The sequence below is a fragment of the Myotis davidii genome, unplaced genomic scaffold, assembly GCF_000327345.1.
Source record: "Myotis davidii unplaced genomic scaffold, ASM32734v1 scaffold654, whole genome shotgun sequence".
NCBI lineage: Eukaryota > Metazoa > Chordata > Mammalia > Chiroptera > Vespertilionidae > Myotis > Myotis davidii.
In genome coordinates this window covers 885,272-907,723 of record NW_006285795.1, presented here as the reverse complement: position 1 = coordinate 907,723, position 22,452 = coordinate 885,272, and the positions used below count along the sequence as shown (strand labels likewise).

The 22,452-nt window shown below is 39.0% G+C and overlaps 1 protein-coding gene across 1 annotated transcript in view; it reads left to right on the top strand.

Annotated features, from left to right (window-relative positions):
• CPED1 (cadherin like and PC-esterase domain containing 1) overlaps positions 1-22,452 on the top strand; it is a 281,356-nt gene that overhangs the window by 137,054 nt on the left and 121,850 nt on the right. The window contains exons 12-15 of the mRNA XM_006756835.2: positions 314-384; positions 2,297-2,347; positions 6,578-6,764; positions 7,758-7,926. Of these exons, the coding sequence (XP_006756898.1) occupies positions 314-384; positions 2,297-2,347; positions 6,578-6,764; positions 7,758-7,926 (478 nt within the window). The remainder of the gene's footprint in view (positions 1-313; positions 385-2,296; positions 2,348-6,577; positions 6,765-7,757; positions 7,927-22,452) is intronic.

Genomic DNA, 22,452 nt, shown 5'->3' with positions numbered 1-22,452 from the left:
TAAGAATGTGTGTTCCCGAATCACTTCTGTTGGGCCCCAGCTATCAGAGATTGCTCGCTTTTGGCCTGAAGAGTGACTTTTCCCCTGGTTTTCTTCAAATGCGCTTCTGCTGATTAGAGATGATGAGATTTCCACCCACCTCGTTTGAGACAAGCTTGCCAGTTTCAAGGAATGAAATCCAGAAAGTGTTTCTTTGTGTTCAGCAAAAAAAAAAAAAACTGTGCCCACACATTTAAAAAAAATAGTGTGTTTGATGTAATTTCTGTGATTTTGTTCATTTCATTGATAGAGTTGTTTGGCATTGCACTTGCAGGCATTCCTTCTCGGAGGATGAGAACATTAAAAAACCACAAGTGCCATTTGATGCAACTGAACATAAAAAAGGTAAAAGGATAGTCTCACACTTAATTGAACATTAAAAATTGGCATTGCATGGGCAAAACACACATAAAAATCATTTAGCTTCAGTGACAATCTAAAATGAAAATTAAACAAGGAAGTGCTGTTTCCTCATATTTGGAGGTATTTTCTTCTTAAAAATAATAGAGTTGGGGAGAATGAAGAGAAATAAATATTCTGATGCTACTGATAGGTGTATGAATCAGAACCTTTGGTAAAGGGCCATTTAACAACATATAAGAAAGCTTTAAAGTTATTCTTTTTTATAATATTTGTTAACTTTATTTTTTAATTGGTTTCAGAGAGAGGATGGGAGAGAGAAAGAGAGATAGAAACATCAATGAGAGAGAAACATCTATCAGCTGCCTCCTACATGCCCCCTACTGGGGATCAAACCCACAATTGGGCATGTACCCTGAACAGGAATCAACTGTGCCCTCCTGGTTCATGGGTCAACACTCAACCACTGAGCCACACCAACCGGGCAACTTATTATTATAGACCAGAAATTTCACTTCTGGATATTCATTTTAAGGAAATCATTTAAAATGTAGCCCTGACCAGTTTAGCTTAGTGGATAGAGCATCAGCCTGCGGACTCAAGGGTCCCAGGTTCGATTCCGGTCAAGGGCATGTACCTTGGTTGCGGGCACATCCCCAGTGGGGAGTGTGCAGGAGGCAGCTGATCGATGTTTCTCTCTCATCGATGTTTCTAACTCTCTATCCTTCTCCCTTCCTTTCTGTAAAAAATCAATAAAAAAATAAAATGTATACAAAATTAATTATAAAAATTACTAATAAAATAAATAAAAACCATCACTCTTGCAATCCTAGTGGATCAGATAAATAAAATAAACTGTAAGCATCCAATAAAATACTATAAATCCATTATAATATTGTGGGAGAATATTTATGACCTTAAATATATTTTTGATATATTGTTAAGTGCAAAAAAACAAGCAACATGAGCCTCAAGGAAAATTAATGGTGATTTTGATTTCATCTCTAGTATTTTATCTATAAATTCTAATTTTTTTCTTTCTTTTTGATTTGATTTGATTTTCTAATTTTTTCTTTCTGAAAAATGCTGAACTCTTGGTTACAAGAAAAGAAAATATTTGTGATTTTAAAAATAAAAAGTACCATGTTTACAATTTTTTAAAAATATTAAAGTTTTCTTACTACAAATCAAGGTTTAATCCAATACAGTGGTTCTGAATGTGTGGTCCCCAGACCAGCACCATCAGTATCACTGGGGAAACTTGAAAAATTCAGATCTATTGAATCAGAATCTCTGGGTATGAGACCCAGCATTCTGTGTTTAGCAAGCCTTTCCCATGAGGCACACCAAAGTCTGAAAATCGCTGCTTCAGTAGAATGAATCAGTAGGCCCAGTGAAGAACTGACGGATGAACTGAAATTCCATTCTACTCTCTCCCACCAGTTTGTGCTCTTTAAAATGAACGGTTTAAGCACTGTGTTTTTATTCACTCATCTCTACCATAAATACTTACTAAGAAGTATTTTAATTCAGAAACTTAGAGGAAGTGTCAATTGACCCAACTAGGATGTAATTGCTGTAATTCTAATAATTTGGGAAATAATGGCCATAGGATTATAGAACTAGAAGGAATCATGAGCAGTCACTGTGAGGCAATGAGTGGCATTTAGACAATGCATATTGCCCCCTTAATATTTCCCTATTTGAAATAACCATTCTTGTGAGATTTGAACCCAATAACTTGTTTTGTTTTACTGTGGTTTTCAGTTTAATTTACAAGTACTTTCTGATGTAATAATGTTAAATAATAAAATATGATTTATTAAACTATGCTGCGTTTGAGATTCCTGAATGTGTTTTTTAAATTTTGATTAAGTGTTCACTTTACATTTTTTAGTTGTGGTTCAACAAATTATGAATGCAACCATAGAAGTGCATTGCAGCAATGGTGAGTACCTGTGGGCGGTTTCAGCAGCACTAGCAGGCACAGCTCTGCTTCGAATAAATCATCACTTTATTTTGTTTATCTTTCTTCTAAATTTCTAATTTATCTTTATTGTTGAGAGTAATACAGATATGCCCTTCCCCCCACCCCCCATTGACCCCTTCCAGCCTACCTCCCCTCCCTGGACCTTTAACACATTGTGTCCATGGGTTATGCATATAAAGCCTTTGGTTAATCTCTTCCCACCCATCCACTCCCACCTTCCCTCTGATTCGACAGTCTGCCCCGTTTTTATGTCTCGGGATTTATTTTATCAGTTTAGTTTGTTTTTTAGATTCCTCATATGAGTGAGATCATGGGATACTTATCTGGCAAAATATTTGTGTATCTTTAGGCTCTTTGTTTAAGTAAAATTTCAGAAGATACGAGGTTTCTGAATGAGTCAATATCTATCACCTTTGCATAAAAATATTTTATGCTTATTTGTTTAAGGCCAGTATATTCCAAATTCATTTTGAGGGGCCCTGAGGGTGCGGCTTTTCCTGGAGGCTGCTCAAGTGGACAAGCTTAGCTCCTCTGCTTTATATAGACACTAGAGGCCCAATGCACGAAATTTGTGCAAGCGTAGGCCTTCCTCCCCCTGGCTGCTGGCACCAGCTTCCCTCTTGCACCTGGGACCTGGGCTTCCCTCGCAGCCCTGGCTTCAACCGGAAGGTCGTCTGGATGGACGTCCAGTCTAATTAGCATATTATATTTTTATTATTATAGAGCCTCTGGGCTGAAGAAGCATCAGGAAAGCCCTGTACCTCTTTGGTCTTCTACTTTCTCATTAATAAAATGAAGCAACTATATGAGATTCTCTCTCTCTCTCTCTCTCTCTTTTTATCAGTTCCCAGGCAACATGATGTAGATACTGTGAAAGTGTTAGATATGTTCTTCACCCTTTTCATGTTTTTTTGTTTGTTTGTTTGTTTTAAATATATTTTATTGGTTTTTTTACAGAGAAGAAGGGAGAGGGATAGAGAGTTAGAAACATCGATCAGAAAGAAACATCGATCAGCTGCCTCCTGCACACTCCCTACTGGGGATGTGCCCGCAACCAAGGTACATGCCCTTGACCAGAATCGAACCTGGGACCCTTGAGTCTGCAGGCTGACGCTCTATCCACTGAGCCAAACCGGTTAGGGCCCTTTTCATGTTTTTGTGCCAATAAAAATAAGTCTGACCTGTGTCTTCATAATTAATCTTCCTACTTTCGTGGCATGAGATTTTAAAGATAACTTAATAATGCCTCAGGGCAGGTGGGGTTATATTTCAGACTCTAGGGTGTTCTCGTGTTTAGTATGAGTTATGATTATCTCTCAAGAGGGCAATAAAAGTCTGTGGTTAGGAGAAACACATTAAAAGCAACCAAGTCTTCAAACAGCTTTTCCATGTGGACTTGCCAAGTACATGACGCAGCCTGCTACCATCCTGGGTCCCCGCAGACTCAGGTGAGCAGGCCAGCGACAAGCCGGGACTGGGCTGGAGAGGATGCCAAGGCAACACCACGTGTTTGTAGGCAGCGACGCGGATGATTCCGTGGAATGTGACGTCAGGCCTAAGTCAGCTTGCAAGCAGGGCTTAACGATGCAGCACGGAAGCCAGAGGTGAAGTTTCCGCTGAAACCCCAAACAGGGGCTTGGTAACATCTTGCTTAAACGTAAGATTCTGCATTTTATCTCCCCGAGGGCTGTTTCAGTGCTGCAATGGGAGAGCCTCATTGGACACTTCCACTGTTAAGTGACGGTGTCAACTACAGAGAAATGAACTCTCCACAACTGATAAAAATATTTATTAAAGTGAAGTACACCTCCTATGATTATTATTTTGAAGAAAAAAAAAAAACACTTTCCATTTTGTTATTTACTTAACTGGTCTGAGCATAGGAGGGCGTGCAAGCGTTTAAATGCCCTTCGGGCCCAGGAAATGGCCTTTCCTACCACTGAGCGCAGCTGGTTGGAAGGGGCATGTTGGGTCACTGTCTCCACCTCATCAGCCTCATGACCTACGATAGCCTGCTTTTCCTGTGCTGACCTCGGTGCCTTGAACACAGACTATGCCCGAAAACATTCTTTGAAGAAAAAATGCATTCTTTTTTTTTTTTTTTTTACTTTTTATTGATGAAGGTATTACAAATGTGTCTTTATCCCCCCATTGTCCCCTCATCCCCCCAGTCTTGCCCTCACCCTCACGCCCTGTTGTCTGTGTCCATCGCTTATGCTTATATGCATGCGTACGAGTCCTTTGGTTGATCTTTCTTTCCCCTTACTCCCACCCTCCCCTGCCTTCCCTCTCAGGTTTGAGCATCTGATCGATGTTCCTCTGTCTTTAAATAATGTGTCTTTATCCCCCCATTGTCCCCTCATCCCCCCAGTCTTGCCCTCACCCTCACGCCCTGTTGTCTGTGTCCATCGCTTATGCTTATATGCATGCGTACGAGTCCTTTGGTTGATCTTTCTTTCCCCTTACTCCCACCCTCCCCTGCCTTCCCTCTCAGGTTTGAGCATCTGATCGATGCTTCTCTGTCTTTAAAACTGTAAATGCATTCTTAACAAGCGGTTTAATTAGAATACAAAGGTATGGGCCTTTTCAAGATGAAATCTAACAACATAATCTCACCCTCATTCTATTATGTTTTAATTTATTATAAAATATTTAGGAGCTGGTGTGATCATCAAAATTATGGTGCAATCCACCTGCATCTATCAGCCAGATAGAATTTTTGTGTAACAAATAAAATTAATCAGGCTGGCAGTTTACTCAATTCACTGACTTCCTCAACTAAATTGACTAGTGTGTTTTTTTTTTCTTTAAGAGTTTTTCCTACAATAAAATTACAATATATCAGTTGCATTGTAAATGGTCCTAATTTATACCTGAATAGATTTTTCTTCTACTGCCTGAGGAAACCATAGAGTGTAGGTCAGAAATGTACAGATATTTTCATTTTCATCATTTTAATGAACAATGGGAGTTCTACTGTGCCCTAGTTCTCAGAACTAGAATAACGTATTCCTAAGGCTAGTGGTACCCATCACCGTGGATTTGGTGGTGCCTCTCCATGCCTGTCAAAGAGATAAAAAATGTTGGTACTGTTGAAGCACAAATCCAGGATAGAAGGGGAGATGCAACAGCAGGAAAGGCAAGGAAGAGATTGTGAAATGCCTCGCCTGCTTCATTAGGGGCTTGAGCTGGATTCTGGAGGTGATGAGAAAACATTAAAACACTGGAGACAAATCATCAAATTTGATGTTAAGAAATTCATTGTATAAGCATAAGTGATGGATGTGGACAACAGGGGGTGAGGGTGAGGGCAGGATTGGGAGTATGAGAGGACATTGGGGGGATAAGGACACATTTGTAATATCTTAATCAATAAAGGGGGAAAAATAACAACAACAAAAAAGAAATTCATTGTGATCGCCATGTAAAAATGGAGTTTAACCGTGACAGTTAATAAGATAATCATTTTTTTAAGTTCAGTTGTATAACTCCCTGCAGTGAATTCTATTATAACATTCTTTAAAATGGCTTAGAATCAATGGTATGAAGTAATATGTAAATTATCGAGTAGGATTGAGCAGAAAATAGCATCTCCTTCTTACACTTTTTACATTTGCACTTGGATTGACTTGGAAGTGATATAACCCAGGTGAAAAATGCCAAATGAAAATTGTTGGGGGGGGAGATAATTGGTACTATTATCATATGTACTTTCTTAGGTTGAGGTGCCTGGGATAGGGAGGGGGGCAGGGACCTCTGTGATATTTGGTCTAAGATCTGAGTGTTTGGTATAAGATTAGAGTACACATTCTTTGCTCCATCCTGCTGCCTACAAGCTACTTTATCAATCCAATGGCAGTTTAATGACACTTCCTGGTAAGACATTCTCCTCTATCCCTGCTGCGTCTCTTCTGTCACCACTCCACAGAGTCATCACCCCAGATTCACTGTTGCTTAGCATATGCAGTAAATGCCATGAACATGTTATCAATGCACTGGACAGACATTTTCCTACCTCCTGTGCCTTTAAAGCTTAAAGGACTGAACAAAATATATGATCTCCGTGACACCAAGTCAAGTCAATAGCTGTTATATGAGCCAAACTCTACAAAATTTGACAAATAGCAGTCACAAATCCACGCTGACCAATTTGTCTTTTCCTTTTCATTTTAAAAAACAACAACACAGATGAAGACATACAATGTCATATCAAGCAGATCTTCACACAGCCACATTTGGAACTAAGTCCGGAATTTAACCCGAAGATCAAAGATTATTACTCCGAAGTCCCTTTTGATGTGGTAACCGTGACGATTGGAGTGGAGACTTCGAACTGTCAGTGCAAGGTGTACCTGCATGAACGGGCAGGGCCAAGGTAGGGAGTGCTGCCAGGCTGAGTGAAGATGTCACAGTGGGAAGCAGACATTCGAGGCAACCTTTGCAGGTGGTTCGGAGAGGCACGAGATCAGTTGGAGAGACTAACAGGGTGTGAAATCTTTCCACTTCTCAGGTGTCGTGTGGTTACAAAGAACACATCGGCGCTCTGCTGATCTCTTAGCAATCTTTTATAGGATCTTGGTAACCATGTTCTAACAGGAGTGGATCTTGTGATATGAAATATCAAGGAGGACTCATTAAGGGAGAAGTTAGCTTATTATTGTCCCCGTGTTTTTAGATTGCTAAAGAGTTAATCCCTCTGAACAGTGGCCTCTTACCAACCCAGCTCCCCAAGTTTTTGAATATTCAGGAATTGATTACTTAATAAACATGTTGTGGACAGAGTCACGTTAACTTTCCTCGTCTCACTGGAATTTTGTTCTTCTGACCCTGGTGAGAGCCACCAACTATTTTGTTTGTAATTTTGAACAGAAGATAAAACCTTTTCATATCCATGTCCATAGCAAGGAAGATACTCATGTTCCCACGCTGTAGGGCAAGAAATGCTGTTGTATCCTTGGGAGCCAAGAAAATGTAGTAGAAAGAAAAGAGGAATCAGCCAGACAAAGCTGGGTCCCAAACCTGCCTCTCCCATGTGACTTGGGCAGTTTGTTTCCTGGCTCTAGGTTATGTTCTCTATATTTAAAATGAGGACAATCATGGTTTTGTGTAGAGTTGTTATGAATATTAAATGAGATAATGTATAACCCTGACGGATGGTTAATAAATATTAGTTCCCTTTCCTACATTTATAGGAGACATGACTTGCTTAGCAAGATAACTCTTAGTGTACCAACCAAAGTACTGGGAAACAGAAGTGAAAATACTTATTTCACATTTTAGGTTTCTTGTGAAATTATACAGACAAATTACAGGCATTTAACATTGATGTATGAATTCGTTTGGGCTGAATCGACGTTTTTCTCTCCAGCTTTGCCAACTACCCTCTGGGCTTAGGAACGAACAGAATCTCAATGCTTGTGGTGGATGAATCTCCGGCCCACGGTGAGACCCTGATCACGTACAAACTCACCATCTATCGAGAAGACCGCCCAAGTCTGCCCTTGTTTGAGGACTTTATGGCGTGCGGTTTTGTGCAGGTAAGTGAATTTTACATTTGCACTTGGATTGACTTGGAAGTGATATAACCCAGGTGAAAAATGCCAAATGAAAATTGTTGGGGGGAAAAGTATGTCTTTCAATCCAAACTGTGGTCTCATTTCAGAAAAGCAGGAGCCTCGGCCAGGTATCTAAGATACCCTTTTATGAGTGGTTTTCTTTTTAGTGGGTGGCTCCTCCCAGCACTGACTGAATTCAGTGGATCTATTGTGGTTAATATGAAAAAGTCTGAGTACTCACACTTAGTTATGAAATTGGTTTTATATTTCCCTTTTAAATTGTGCTGTGTTTCTTGGATTTGTCCCTGGATCTACTTTGAAATTTTAAACTACTTTCGGCAGAAATTATTTTAAAGAATGAGAGGAAAATTTATGGAACTATTTTACAGATGGGATACCCAATGAATGAGATTAAATTTGCTTGGGTAGATATATTTCGAATCCACTTCTCATGCCTTGATCGTTCCGAAAAGCTGTAGTTTCTCTTGTGAGCAACACATCCTATGTTGTAATGTAGCCTATTGATTTTGGAGGAGGTAAACATTGCCCAGAGACTTTGTCTTGTTTGATGATTCTCTCCTCTGTCTTTCCCCCCTTTTTTGGATTCTGTGTATAAACTTCTACATTTCCTCACATCATATACCCTCCCTATGGGTGATTCTAGGGAAGTAATAATTGGTACTATTATCATATGTACTAACCCACTCAGCAAGTATAATTAAATGCATCATGTCACAGGGATTTTTTTATGCCACTTGGAACATTGAAAGCACAGAAGGTCAGTAAGAGAATAATGGCTTGCAAGGACTCAGTGAGTGGTATGTATCTACCATGTTTTCTTGCATGTAGTGGCCAAGTACAGTATCCTCCCCTCTCTACTCACCACCATCACAGTCTCATCTATTCCCCAGGGTTTAATACTATTTTCTAAGGGTGCCCATCACTGAGATGGATATTTTTCAAAGAAACACATATCTTTAACTTATGAACTACCACCAACTCAACGGGGTTTTCACATTGGCCTAAAAATTGCTCTAAAACAGGCAGGACGGAACCATTATTCTGAAAGATAGTAACAGGTGAACTTACAAGGTGGAAAAGATTAGGGTCCATGCTACATACATTTATGAAGCAATGGCTAAGAAAAGCAAGTTGGTTTCTTTATGGTGGGACTTCCCTGCCCTTTTCCTACACTGATTGAAATGGCAGATCTTCCAAAGGAGAAGCTACAGTGTGTAGCATTTCCAAACCTATTGGACATCCTCTCTGTGCAATAGCTACTGAATATGCTTCTGTGCAAAACTGGGCTAGACTATGGAGACAACTGGAAAACATGTACCACTCTTCAGTTTGCTTTACTTGAGGGGTTACCCTTTCGAGTCAAAGAGAGTGAAGTATTACAAGCAGGTGCCATTGTCCTTCAGAGAGTGGTGTTGGCCTGGTCTGCCGGCAGGAAGAACTGCCCGAGGAAGTGAAGTGGGGAGAAGCCCCCTCTACACAAACCCAGAATCCTTAGGTGGGGTGAGTGGGGGCAAGAGGTGACCATGGAGATTGGCTGCCAGACCACTAGGTAACTCCTTGGTCTGTTGGTGCCATCTGCTATTATTTTTTCTGACATTTGCAACTTGCCATGATCTAGGGCCGTGGTCGGCAAACTGCGGCTCGCGAGCCACATGTGGCTTTTTGGCCCCTTGAGTGTGGCTCTTCCTAAGACATAGGAGTACCCTAATTAAGTTAATAACAATATACCTACCTACATAGTTTAAGTTTAAAAAATTTGGCTCTCAAAAGAAATTTCAATTGTTGTACTGTTGATATTTGGCTCTGTTGACTAATGAGTTTGCCGACCACTGGGCTAGGGGAAAAGGAATCAAGAAAAATTGTCAGGAACTGATATAAAAAGGCACAAGATCTCTTAGTATGAGTTGTCTTTGTAATAGCTCAAAGCTGTAAACAATTCAATAAGAAAAGGGATAAACCAATTTAACATAATATTATTGAGACATCTGTGTGTATTAATACACACAAAAATGGAAGAATCTTCAGAACACTATGTTGAGAAAAAGAAGCCAGACATAAGACATACTGTATTACATTTATATGAAGTGTAAGAACGGATAAAACTAACTTACGGTGATAGAAATCAAAATAGCAGTTACCTAGAAGGTATGGGTACCTCTAAGCATGTGTGAATTTTGGGGGCAAATATCTTAACTGGGTGGGGTGGTTATATAGCTCCCCAAAACCACTTGGTATGTAGGTATATACAAATGTAATTAATTAACTATTATCTTAAGGTTTCTGTAACTTACTGTATGTAAAATACATAAAATGTATTTGGCTATTATAAATTATCTATTAGGATATAAATTATACCTTAACAATGTAAGATAAAAGCATTAATGGGGAAGTAGCTATTATTTTCCAAGATATGTCTCCATTCTCGTACAATATATTAAGACCAGTTAATTACCATGCTATTACGTTAGACAGTAGATTGTATTAGGCATTTGTTACTATGATCTCAAGAAAAATATTAGAATTTTTTGTGTGAGATGTGTCCTACAGGTGATTGAAGGAAAGTATTTCAGTCATGTATAAGAATAATTTCCAGGCCTTAGTTCAAAGATTTTTGTGTGGCTCCCCGGCAGTACTGTATTCTATAACATGGAAAGATGTCTAATAAGCATTAGTATTTTTTAGCCTTCCTTTCATAAACTTTCAAATGACTGAACAGATAATGAATAAATAATGTAGATTACTGTAGCCCCTTCCTCAGGGACTGGGAGACGTCAGTTGCAGAGGTTTTCTCACCGGACACTCCAGTTAAAATCCTAATGCAGAGACCTTTTCCTTATTTCTCCTTTAGGTTTACTTTCATTCGTCTGTAGGTTTCACTGCAAGTTGATACCATGTTGAAGTTTAGAATACAAAGCGTGAGGGATCAAAGCCCCTACCTCCCATCACTTCTTAGGTATTCCAGAATTTCCATTGACATTAATAGCTAACTAGATATGAATTATGAGACTTAAAAACTTTTGGTCTTCAGAATTGTCGTTTTTCTTTTCTGTCAGCATCCACAGTGCCTTCCTTCATTGTATTCCTAAGGCTGAAGTCCAGAGTCAACTATTGCAGATAAGTGATAGGCTGTTCTAGTGCGATCTCCAAAACCTTACGTGGAACCTAAAAGGAAATGAATTAAACTGTAATTATATTTTATCTGTTGGTTAAGGGGGAAAATTACAATTCCTCCTTACATTTCAAATTAGATTTTGGTCTAACGGGCTCAATTATTAAATTTTAAACAAATGTAAGAAGCAATCTGCCTTCAACTGGCCAAAAAGGAGACTCTAATTTGTGGTTAATCAGCTTCTTAATTTCTCCTTCCCTCATTCTCTCAACTTCTTTCTGAATGCCAATTATTCACTTGATCCTCTCACCAAAGACTGATAGTGAAGAGAAAGCAAATACAGGCTTACCAGTCAATTAAAAAAATCAATTACTATGACTTTTTGGTGAATAATAGGCTAATTTAATTAATTTGTTAATAGACATTGTCTCCTTTATGTGCTCAAACATTGTTAAGTGCCTACTTAGCCATAAATAACTATTTAGTTTAGAGACTGTTTCTATTATATCATCAATTGGAATGTATATGGTTGTCACAGAGGCAACTCTTGGTTATGTTAGTACCAGCGAGGGAAAAGGAGCTAATTTACTTGACTTACATAAAACAACCAGATTTGGAAAAGGTTTCTCAACCTTGGCACTATTGATAGCGGGGCTGGATAATTCTGTGTTTTGGGGAGCTATGCTGTACATTGTAGGATGTTTATTTAACAGCATCCCTGGCCTCTACCCTCTAGATCCCAGTAGTACGCCCCTCTCCAAGTGGTGACAATCCACAATGTCCTCTCAGAGGTGAAATCAATCCCAGTTGAGAATCACTGATAGAGACCAATGAGAGGTCCTATTTTTCTACTTCTATTAGGAATTCTGTAGTGGTATGAGTTATTTAGAGGTAATCCTTCAATGTTAAATGTTGAAGAGGCAGCCCTCCTATCTTTTTCTCATTAGTGATACTACTCTGATGTTCTTTATTCTGCTTATTAATGGGCCTTCTTTTCTGGCTAATGTAATTATTCTAATCAGAAATAGGCATTCATTTATAGAAAATATGACTCTTAATAAAATGTTAAAAAGCCATATAAGATACATAAACTGTTATTTTATTTTGATTTATCCAAGTAGCATAATGTTTTGCTCTTAGAAAGAAAGATTTAGAAAGTAATAAACTGCTATTATGGCTGGGATATATCATGCTTAGGAATTAATAAAATATATTTATGTTCTAAGGAAATTAAGATACTAGGAGGAAATATTTCTTTTAATATCTCTGTCTAAATAAAAAAATTACATGGATAATAATATAGCATCCACAGATGTTGATTTCCATAGATGATCTATGGTCTCATATGTAATTTGCCCCAAAAGTGTTTTGCCAAAATAAAGCCATAAATAAAAACTACATCATATAGCAGAAGTATAGGAGAATATGCTTCATGGATTCATTTCTAGAAACAGCTTTCATTTTAAAATAAATTGCTATTAATAAAAGGAAGATACCAAGGAAAGAGAAAATGCCAAGACTTGAAGAAAAGTCTTGTCCAGCATTTAGTGACTCATCTAAAATGGGCATTTGCTGCTTTCTTTAAAAAATAATTAGCGATCTAGATGCTGAGTTATTAAATGATGTGTGAATGGCTCCAGTTCTAGCATTTGGAAAACCTTTACAGTTTTCCCACTTATTTTTTGCACCTTTCCAACACCACAGAGGACTATTACCAAACAACTCAAGTTATAGTTGCCTAATATGTTAGCAAATATCTATAATGAAAGAACAGAAAACCTTTTATCAATAATTACTGAATAAATAGATATGTTTGCTTCTAAAGTTATAATATCAATGCTATACTCATTTTAGTGGCTTACAGTTACCTTGCGGGCCTCCATATTCCAGAGGAATGTGATTTAATTTTTGACAACAACATCTATTATAGAGAAATGCTCAATGCTGTCATTGCAAAAGTCAGAATTTGTTCTAGCTCCATAAAGGGGGTGAGAGCCCGTTTCCTCTGTGGAAATTATTTCATCAGAGAAAATTCTGCATCTTAACAAAATACCTCAGGACATTTTCTAAACTAGGACTTGGTTAAAAGCCATGGACTGACTCTAAGACCCATGCCCATAATGGCTAACAAGGAAACCTGATGTGAGGGTCCCGCTCTGCCTGGCATAATTGTTTGTGTGTCCTAGTATAAGGCATTTAAGCTCCCTAAAATCTGTTTCCCTCTCTTTAAGAACAGAACTAGTAATAGAACCTATTTTATAAAGTTGTACTGAGGACTCAGTTAATTAGATCATAAATGCAACGTTTTAGCGTAAGTTTAGTGCATGATTAAGTGCTCAGTCAATATTGAATCATCATCATCATCATGAAAACTCTTTTTATACAGATGTGCCTCTGGGGATTACATGCAAGTGTATATAGAGAAGGGAAGGGGGAGAAAGAACAGCAAAAAAATAGGATCCAATAATACTGAGAATGCTGGAGGGTTCTTTGGTGTGTGTGTGTGTGTGTGTGTGTGTGTGTGTGTGTGTATTGATTTCACAGAGGAAGGAAGAGGGAGAGAGAGAGAGAAACATCAATGATGAGAATCATTGATTGGCTGCCTCCTGCACACTCCATACTGGGGATCAAGCCCACAACCATGTGCCCTTGACCGGAATCAAACCCGGGACCCTTCAATCCACAGGCCAGCGTTCTATCCACTGAGCCAAACCAACCAGGGCGGGTGAGGAGGCTGGAGTTTAAAGGCATCTGGAAGGGAGAACTGGCTGGGAGTCAGAAAGGAGAGTGAGGGACTGGTCTTTCCACAGAGCTGCAGTTTTTACCTTCATGGGTCCTGGGCTATGTCTGTGACAAAAACACTTAAAATTCTACTTTACAACAATTTTGATATGAAGATGAATATGTTGCTGTTATATATCGATAATATTTAATGTAAACTATAATTGAAAAAATAAAATTTAAAAATTAAAGCATCTATCATTTAAATATGAATCCTATCTGTTTTTATAGTCCATGAAGGAGAAACATTAAAAGTGACTTTAATGCTCTCCAGTCCCATCCATGTTGTTGCAAATGGTAAGAATTCCTTCTTTTGTACAGCAGAGTAGTATTCCATCATGTAGATGTACCACAGTTTTCTAATCCACTCACCTGCTGATGGGCACTTAGGCTGTTTCCAAATCTTAGCTATGGTGAATTGTGCTGCTATGAACATAGGAGTGCATATATCCTTTCTGATCATTATGCTAATCGAAATAAGCCAGTCAGAGAAAGATAAATATCACATGATCTCACTCATTTGTGGAATATAATGAACAACATAAACTGATGAACAAAAACAGAACAAGAGACAGAGAAGCATTGATCTGACTGTCCAACCTATGCGGGAAGGCGGGGAGTGAGGGGTTTAGACATCAACCAAAGGACTTGTATGCATGCATGAGCATAACCAATGGACACAGACAGTAGGCGGGTGAGGGCATGTGCTGGGGGGTGGGAGCAGCCGGAGAGAGGTCAATGGGGGAAAAAGGAGACTCATGTAATACTTTAAACAATAAATAATTTAAATTAAATAAAAAAGAGTGACTTTAATTATTGAAAAACATAAAATTAAAGGAATAAAACAAAATATATTTTTTGGAGTGTTAAACATGCTATGGATAGAGACTATTTTCGTTGACTAAAAAGTTTATTTTTTTTCTTCTAATTTTAAAGGAAATTCAAGCATCTTCCTGGGCCCTTAAAAGTATTGTGGGCCCGGGCACTGTTCCCACTGTGCCGCAGGGAGGGGTCCCCACTCTCCCCCTTCCCTGAGGGATCGTAGCAGAGGCATCCGTCCCATCATCAGTGACCCGGGCTGTCGGCCTTCTTTCCAATCTTGTCCAGTGCCCTTGACTTAGCCTTTTCCAGTCTTTCAAGTTCTGTGTGCAGGGACTGAGCAATCCTTCCCCAGCTTCTCCAAATCCCATGTGGCAGTGAGGACAGTGAGATTTTATTTCTAGAAGCAGTTTGCACACACAGACATGCTGCGCGTAGAGACCTCCCTAGTGGCCCGTGAGCTCTGACATGCATCGAAGGCTGGCCTATTTCTGTTTAGCACAGTTTTCTTAAAAAGCAAGCAGAGGTGAGAGTGATGTATTCTCTAATCCGTGATCTCTTTTGGTGCTTATATAAATTATCTTTCTGAGTTGCTGAAAAAGAATGATGTTGAACACTCAGCCCACGAGTTTATGTAACTCACGGTCAGATAAATTGCCATTCCAATAAAGCTTTTTACTCAGCACATCTGTTCTCCATGTTTCTCCAAGGCACATCTGCTCCCTTTACATGAGGCAACAAACTTTTCCTACCGTTAGCGCAGTCATGCCAATACCATGTGGAAGAGAATTAAGTCTTCGTGGCTTCTGCCAGCATGCGGACGAGTTCCCCTGGGGACAGCCTGCTGCCGGATACACACATTTTCATTTGAAGTTTCTGTCCTGGCATTCTAAGAATTAGTCTTCTGATTTCTGAGCTGGATAGGGAAATAGAAAGGAAGCATGAGGGGTGTTTAAAGAAAATATTCCAGGTAGAGTACCCAGATTTCAACTGTGACATTTGAAACTTTGAAAGAGATTCTGACCAAAAGAGAGTAGATAAAGGGAGTTCTTTTGGTAACTCCCATTCCTAATATCCACTTCTCTGTGGGTTTTAATCATTCCAAAGGCCCCTAGATCTTTCGTCTCTCTTTCTCCATTGTCATCCTCATTTCTCAAGTTCAAACTAACTGTAGCAGCGGCATAGACCAGTAGAGTGAGGGTGGCCATAAGAGAGGGGGAGATACTGGGGACTAGGTTTAATGTTTTTATAAGTCCTCCTCCTCCTACCAGACAAAGTCTGGAACATCAATTCTTTTTTTAAAAGACATTTTGGGCTTCATCAAACAACAGAGTTTAGCTCTGTGTGAGACAAGTTAAAGCAAATTATTCATCTGGGCCAGTGGTTCTTGACATTTTACAGGAAACAATCTACATTTTTTACTATCTGATGAAAGTTTTGACCCCGTGTCCCAGGAAATAATGTATAATCGCACTCAATGCTGTATACAATTTCGGAATTGTGAAAAACCCCAGGTAAAAAAAAAATTCTTAGCCTAATACCTTACAATATGAAGCCAAATATAACTATAGCAACAAACATACTAAAGTCAGTCATTTCTGGCCTAAATATACATGATTATAATTCCATTTATTGAGTACTTACTTTGTCCTAGCAACTGTACTGTTTACATGTATTATTCCATTCATAATTTTAATGATAATGAAGTCAGTGTCTATATAACAATATTACATGTTGGAATTATGTGGGGTCTTTCCGTATAATTTATTAGCACAGAGAATCAGCAATTATTATAGTTCTCAAAGCATAATGCCACTAAGTCTAAAATTGCCTTAGAAATACACATCTGTGAGACGCTTGCATTGCTTTCTTGTCAAGGCCTCAGAAGGTGGTATGAGTAATAGGTAATGGTGGTTCTAAAAACACAGGTAAATTTGATAGCATGTCATTTGGCCTACTTATATTGTCCTCACTAGTCAAAGGCATTGAAGTGCTTTCTTTCAGCAGGCAGTAACAGATTGATTTTTGTTCAAAGAAAGGTTGGCCTAATGTCTCCATTAGGTAATGCTGAGAACATTTCCAGATGCATTTGACCAACTGGACCATTTCCTTCGAGTGCATGTGTGGTAGGACTAAGATCGAGGGGTGGGTTATTCCTTGCAGATGGTTCCACTGAATGTAGAACTACAAGCTGGTTTGACATATGTTCCCTGAAGGCAGATTTGGGACACTTGACTGCCTGACATATTTAGCTTCTTTTGAAAATGCTACTAAGTTGTCTTTTTTTTTTCTTTTTTACCCACATCCTTTTTTCAGGCAGGACTAATGAGTTTAAAACATTGAGCATGATCTCACTCTTCAAAGCAGACCAGGCCTCCCCACCCCAGTGGCCCTCCATCGCTTTGGAATCCCATTCTTTAGCAATGTGGTGCAGACTTTCATGGACTCTTCTGAGTTTTTACCTCTTCTACTCTCTCCCCCACCCCCACCCCACATGCTTGAGGATGATATTTCTGGTCCTAATGATTTAGAAAAATCAACATTGCATGTGGGATACTTAACCTGATAGGGTATTTTAAAATTAAATTGCCGATAAAGTTGAGAGAACCAGATTTCAAAAGTTCAAGAAATAGTAGAAAGGGAAGAATTTTCTTTAAGTGAAATAATCTCTCTTAATTACTTTGATCGAAACAGTATTCATGCTGTCTGGATTCGAGTCTTAGTTCACCACGTCCTGTTGGAGACCTTGGGCACATTTCTCATCTGTCAGATAGGGATATCATAGTACCAACCTTACAGCGTGGATTTATGTAAAACACTGAGTTAATATTGTGAAGAGCTTGTAATAGTGCCTGGGCACAGAAAGAGCTTAATATACATGTTTGCAAAATATAACAAGATAAAATGTCTTCAGGCTGGTATAAGAGGAAAGTTTAAGATGGGATTTTTATTACTACTGGGATCTTGTAAGCGGAAATGGAGATGCTTTAATTGCTTATATTTTAGTTTAGCTATAATGAAAGGTAAAAATGCATATGGCTTTGCAGAACAAACCGCCTGTGCTAATAAACTATACTGAAAATTTTATAGTGAATGTGATAAAACAAAAGTTCCAGAATTGACTGTAAAATTTGCCCTGCCATGTGTTTTAATTTTGATAGTTGCACAATTTTGTATGTAATCTTATTAGCAATGTCAACTGAAAGACTAAGACTTCAGGAGTTACTTTACCAAAAAGAAGAGAAATGTTTTTTCTTTTTGCCAAACACAGGAACATCCTTCAGAGATATTATTTGGTAGACTCCGTTAAAGGCAAGGAGACCAATATTCCCTGTGCCATTTTTTAGGAATGAGCAAGGAAAGATAATGATGGTCTCTTGAGTATCACCAGGCACACTTTTAGCCATAAAGTAATTTAATATTTTAGTATGTGTAATCTCTAGGAAAACTATCACTTGAAGGCCACCCCTTCAAGAGATAATAAATTTATTCAGACCTGATAATAAATGGAATGATTGCATGAGTCTCATCGTATATATTCACAGCATAATCTTGACCAAAACTGCTAAACTCTCTTCACTTTTTTTAAAATCAAAATTTGTTCCAAATAACTGTTGGATATTTCCCAAAGGCCAGTTGCATCCTCACAGATGAGAGATTTGTCACTTGAGAATACTTAAAATGTGCAGTTCCTAACATTTTCTTAGCACCAATTGTGTGCCAGGCCCTCTTCTAATTGCTTTACATTTATTCACACAATTCTCAAAACCAAACAACATGAGGTAAATACTTCGATGATTCCCATTTCACAGATGGGGAAACAGAGGCCCAGAGAACTTGCTGAAGGCCACAGAGCTTAGAACAGCAGAGCCCGTGATTGAACCAGGAAGCCTGATTCTAGAACTCTGCTGCTTCCAAACTATGCTCTGAGCCACTCCACTTCACTCCCAAACTAGATTGCTGAAATAAGCATGTTTTCCAAAAGGCTTTGGCTCTGAAAGTTAATTTGTAGGTTCTTATTAGAAATTTGAAATCAATTTATTTTTCTATAGAAGAAAGTTTTCAAATGAGATTAGATTACAGGGAATCTTTAGAAATCCTTTGCCAATCATATCGTAATAAAACTGGAAAAAATCCTCTTAAAACATACTAATATTAATACAGGGGGAGGGTCCTAAGGAAGGGGCAAGTATACCCGGGAGCCCTGCAACAATTATGTGTGGGGGAAGGGCTCCAGGAGCCCGAGCTGTGAACGGGGAAGATGTCTGTAGAAGAGGGGGTGCATGGCTGGGCACATCTCTAGCTGTCGACTGACCAGTAGCTCTGCGGGCAGTCGTTACATTCATTTTTAGGCTACCCGTGAATCTAATATTCGATTGTCACACTAAACTTCAGAGGTGGGGGCATCTTGGATGTCCCATCCCTCACCCTGCATATGAGTAAACCCCAAATATTTGTCCAGGTCTATACCAAGGCTCGTTGTCTGTGAGTTCCATGGGCTGACCATGGAACCTCCTGGAAGCTGCACTTTATGGAGAAGGGCAATGGGAATCCAGACCTGGACATGTGTCCTGAGTTCCTGGAGCCAGCTCTGCGTCTGTAAGAGTCTCTAATGCAGAACTGCTATTTCTAAATTTAGAAAATAAACGATGGATTGCGAATTTGCTGACACCTCTTAGTGAATAAAAAGAGGACCCTATTTCTCCTTTAGAATATGTACTCTGCTATTTCATACCCTTATTTGTAAAGACTTAGTGCCATCCACTTGATATCACAAAATGTAACAACTGTAAACGTGTTTTTGAGGAAAGGAAGTCAGAGGTAGTTATTAAGCATTATTTTAGAAAATCCGTAGTGATGTCTCCAAGGAGGAGACTTCCATAATCTACAGCTATTCAACTGCCAGTCAACAGACCCATGTGTCTGAGTCAATACTGGCACAGAATGAAAAAAATCATGATTTGTGTGAAGCCCCCAAAATAGCATGCACCGCCTGGGACTCTCCGGCATCCTCCTTCCCAGGCCACGTCCATCTGTGATCATGGTAACCCCTCGCCTGGCCTGCAGCCCTCCCTGCCAACTGGCCACATGCCGCTGATGAACAGCCTCACCCCTCTCAGAAGCAAGACACAAATATTAGATGAATTTCCTTTGAACCCTGCTTCCTCTTGGCTCTGGACATAGTCTGGGAGCCACATAATCCCTTCTTAATCATCATTTTTTCCTGGATAAGAAAATATGAACAGAACTTGTACACATCTTCAAGGTGTTTGATACATTAGACCATGATTAGAAACAATGACCCATTTCTTAAATATTTAATTAGAATCTGCCACTGCTATATGTGGACTATGAACTATTGAGCCCTTAAAAAGATGACTAAGTTTATCTGAATAATAATAATAATAATAATAATAATTAATAATAAATCACAATAATTTTCTTTTTGATGCTTCTTCTGAGAACCTACTTCCTTAGGCACCTTCGTGTGTAAGTGACCAGATAATAGTCAATTCTTATTTATGTAACTCAACTTAATAAAATAATATGTGTTCCATGCTAGAAGGAAGCATTCCAGGATATTATATTCTTTTTAACACCATTATCTGGTTAGAACACTTATACCACAACGATAATGATTTCCAGCTGTCCCAAATCCTAAAAGTAAAGCTCCACCCCCCAAATATATTTTGTTACTGAAACATGTGTAAACAATTATGAATATCTAAACCATACTGGCATTGGTTTTCAGACTCTCTCCAAAACTGTCGGGAAAAATGCCTCTAATAAGTATGTTGATAGATACATCCGACTTCAAAAGTTGCTTGTGCAAACCCACAGAATAAAGATTTCACGTTTTATCGGGTATAGCAAAAAATGGTATAAATGTTAACTTCCACATTCAAAAAAGAATTAAAAACATTTACAGTTCTTCCTTCTGATTTATAAAACTCAGATTTTTCAAATTGCCCTGAGGATGCAGGAGTGGAGAGTGATGGTCAACTTCTATTAAAATTCTACATTTGGGACCTCAAAGAGGACATCTGACTTAATCATGTTTTGTTTGTTTGTTTGTTTGTTTGTTTAGTTTAACTTAAAACACACACACACACACACACACACACACACACACACACACGCACACACCAGCTCTAACAGGTGTGGCTCAGTTGGTTGGGTGTCATCCCAGGCACCAAAAGGTTGCCAGTTCAATTCCTGGGCTTGCATTTGATCCCCAATAGGGGGCATGTAGGAGGCAGTCAATCGATATTTCACTCTCATCAATGTTTCTCTCCAAAAAATCAATTAAAAAGTCTTAAAACACACACACACAACAACAACACAAATACATGGATTCATTAGGCCAAGAAAAACATTGAGAGAAAACACATTTAAACTTAAACGTTTAGTTTAAATGTATTATTTAGTGAGCCTACCTCTTATTTTTTTTCCAGAAGCACGCAAAACCTCACTTAAATCCTATCTTAAACAGAGTAGATTCCCCTCCCCATTAGCACAATATTGTTCAGGATGGTAACATCATTGTGGGAACCTATGCTAAAACTCCATTTAGTTAACAGTCTGTTCCCAGGGCTTACTTTCTGCCTCTCTGCTACGTCTCTGCCTCTCTCTTTCTCAGTCTTTCTGTCTCTCTCTTACTTGCACATACACGTGTGTGCATGGATACACACACACACACACACACACACACACAAACAGTAAGTTTCTCTAGGCCAAATCCTAGGTCTTTGATCATCCCACCTAACATAATTCCTAGGGAATTTTTAATTAATATTTGTGAAATTAAATGATACTTCTAAGCTAAATACAAAATTAAATATATGTTCTAGTTTTTAAAAGTTATTCTGTAGCCTTGCTGGTGGCTCAAGTGGTTGAAGTGTTGTTCTGTATATCAGAAGGTTGCAGGCTCAATTCCTGGTCAGGGCACTTACCTAGATTTCAGGTTTGATCCCCAGTCAGGGGCATGTATGGGAGGCAACTGATCGCTGTTTCTCTCTCACATCATTGTTTCTCTCTCTCTCTCTCTCCCTCCCTCCCTCCTTTCCTCTCGCTCTAAAATATCAATAAAAACATATCTTCAGTTGAGGGGGAAAAAGTTATGTTGTAGTTCATATAAATGCATCCTTTCAGAAATATTAAAATGCATTATTACATTCGTAAGAGAATAAATAGTGTTGGCATATTTCCTGTCCCTGTAGGTTAACCAAATAATGCAAAATTTCTAAATTCTTCATGTCTTAGTAAAAAGAAGGCCTCCTTCTCATCCTCGGACTTTCACGTACTAAGCAGCAAGAACAGGAGGGGACTGAGAGAGAAGAGATCACCTTCAGGGAATGGATTGGCTTGAAGTAAAGCTACCTACTTCCCTGCTCTCCCAGTGGGGGAAGGGAGTGGCATCCATGATTTTTCCTCTCTGAGATAATCCCTATTATTAGTCTGGAGATGACTTCCAGAAGCAGAGAAATATGCTTGTTTACCTTGTTGGATGTCTGTTTAGTTACAGGGCTTGACAAATGACCTTATCTATAATAATAAAAGTGTAATATGCTAATTAGACTGAACAGCCTAACGACCTTTTGGACATCATTCCAGATGTTCTTCTGGACGAAGCCGTGGCGGGGAGGGGGGCGAGGAGAGGTGGTTAGGGGTAATCAGGCATGCAGGCAAGCAGTTAGGGGTGATCAGGCAGGCAGGCAAGCAGTTAGGGGTGATCAGGCAGGCAGGCAAATGGTTAGGGGGGGTCAGGCAGGCAGGGG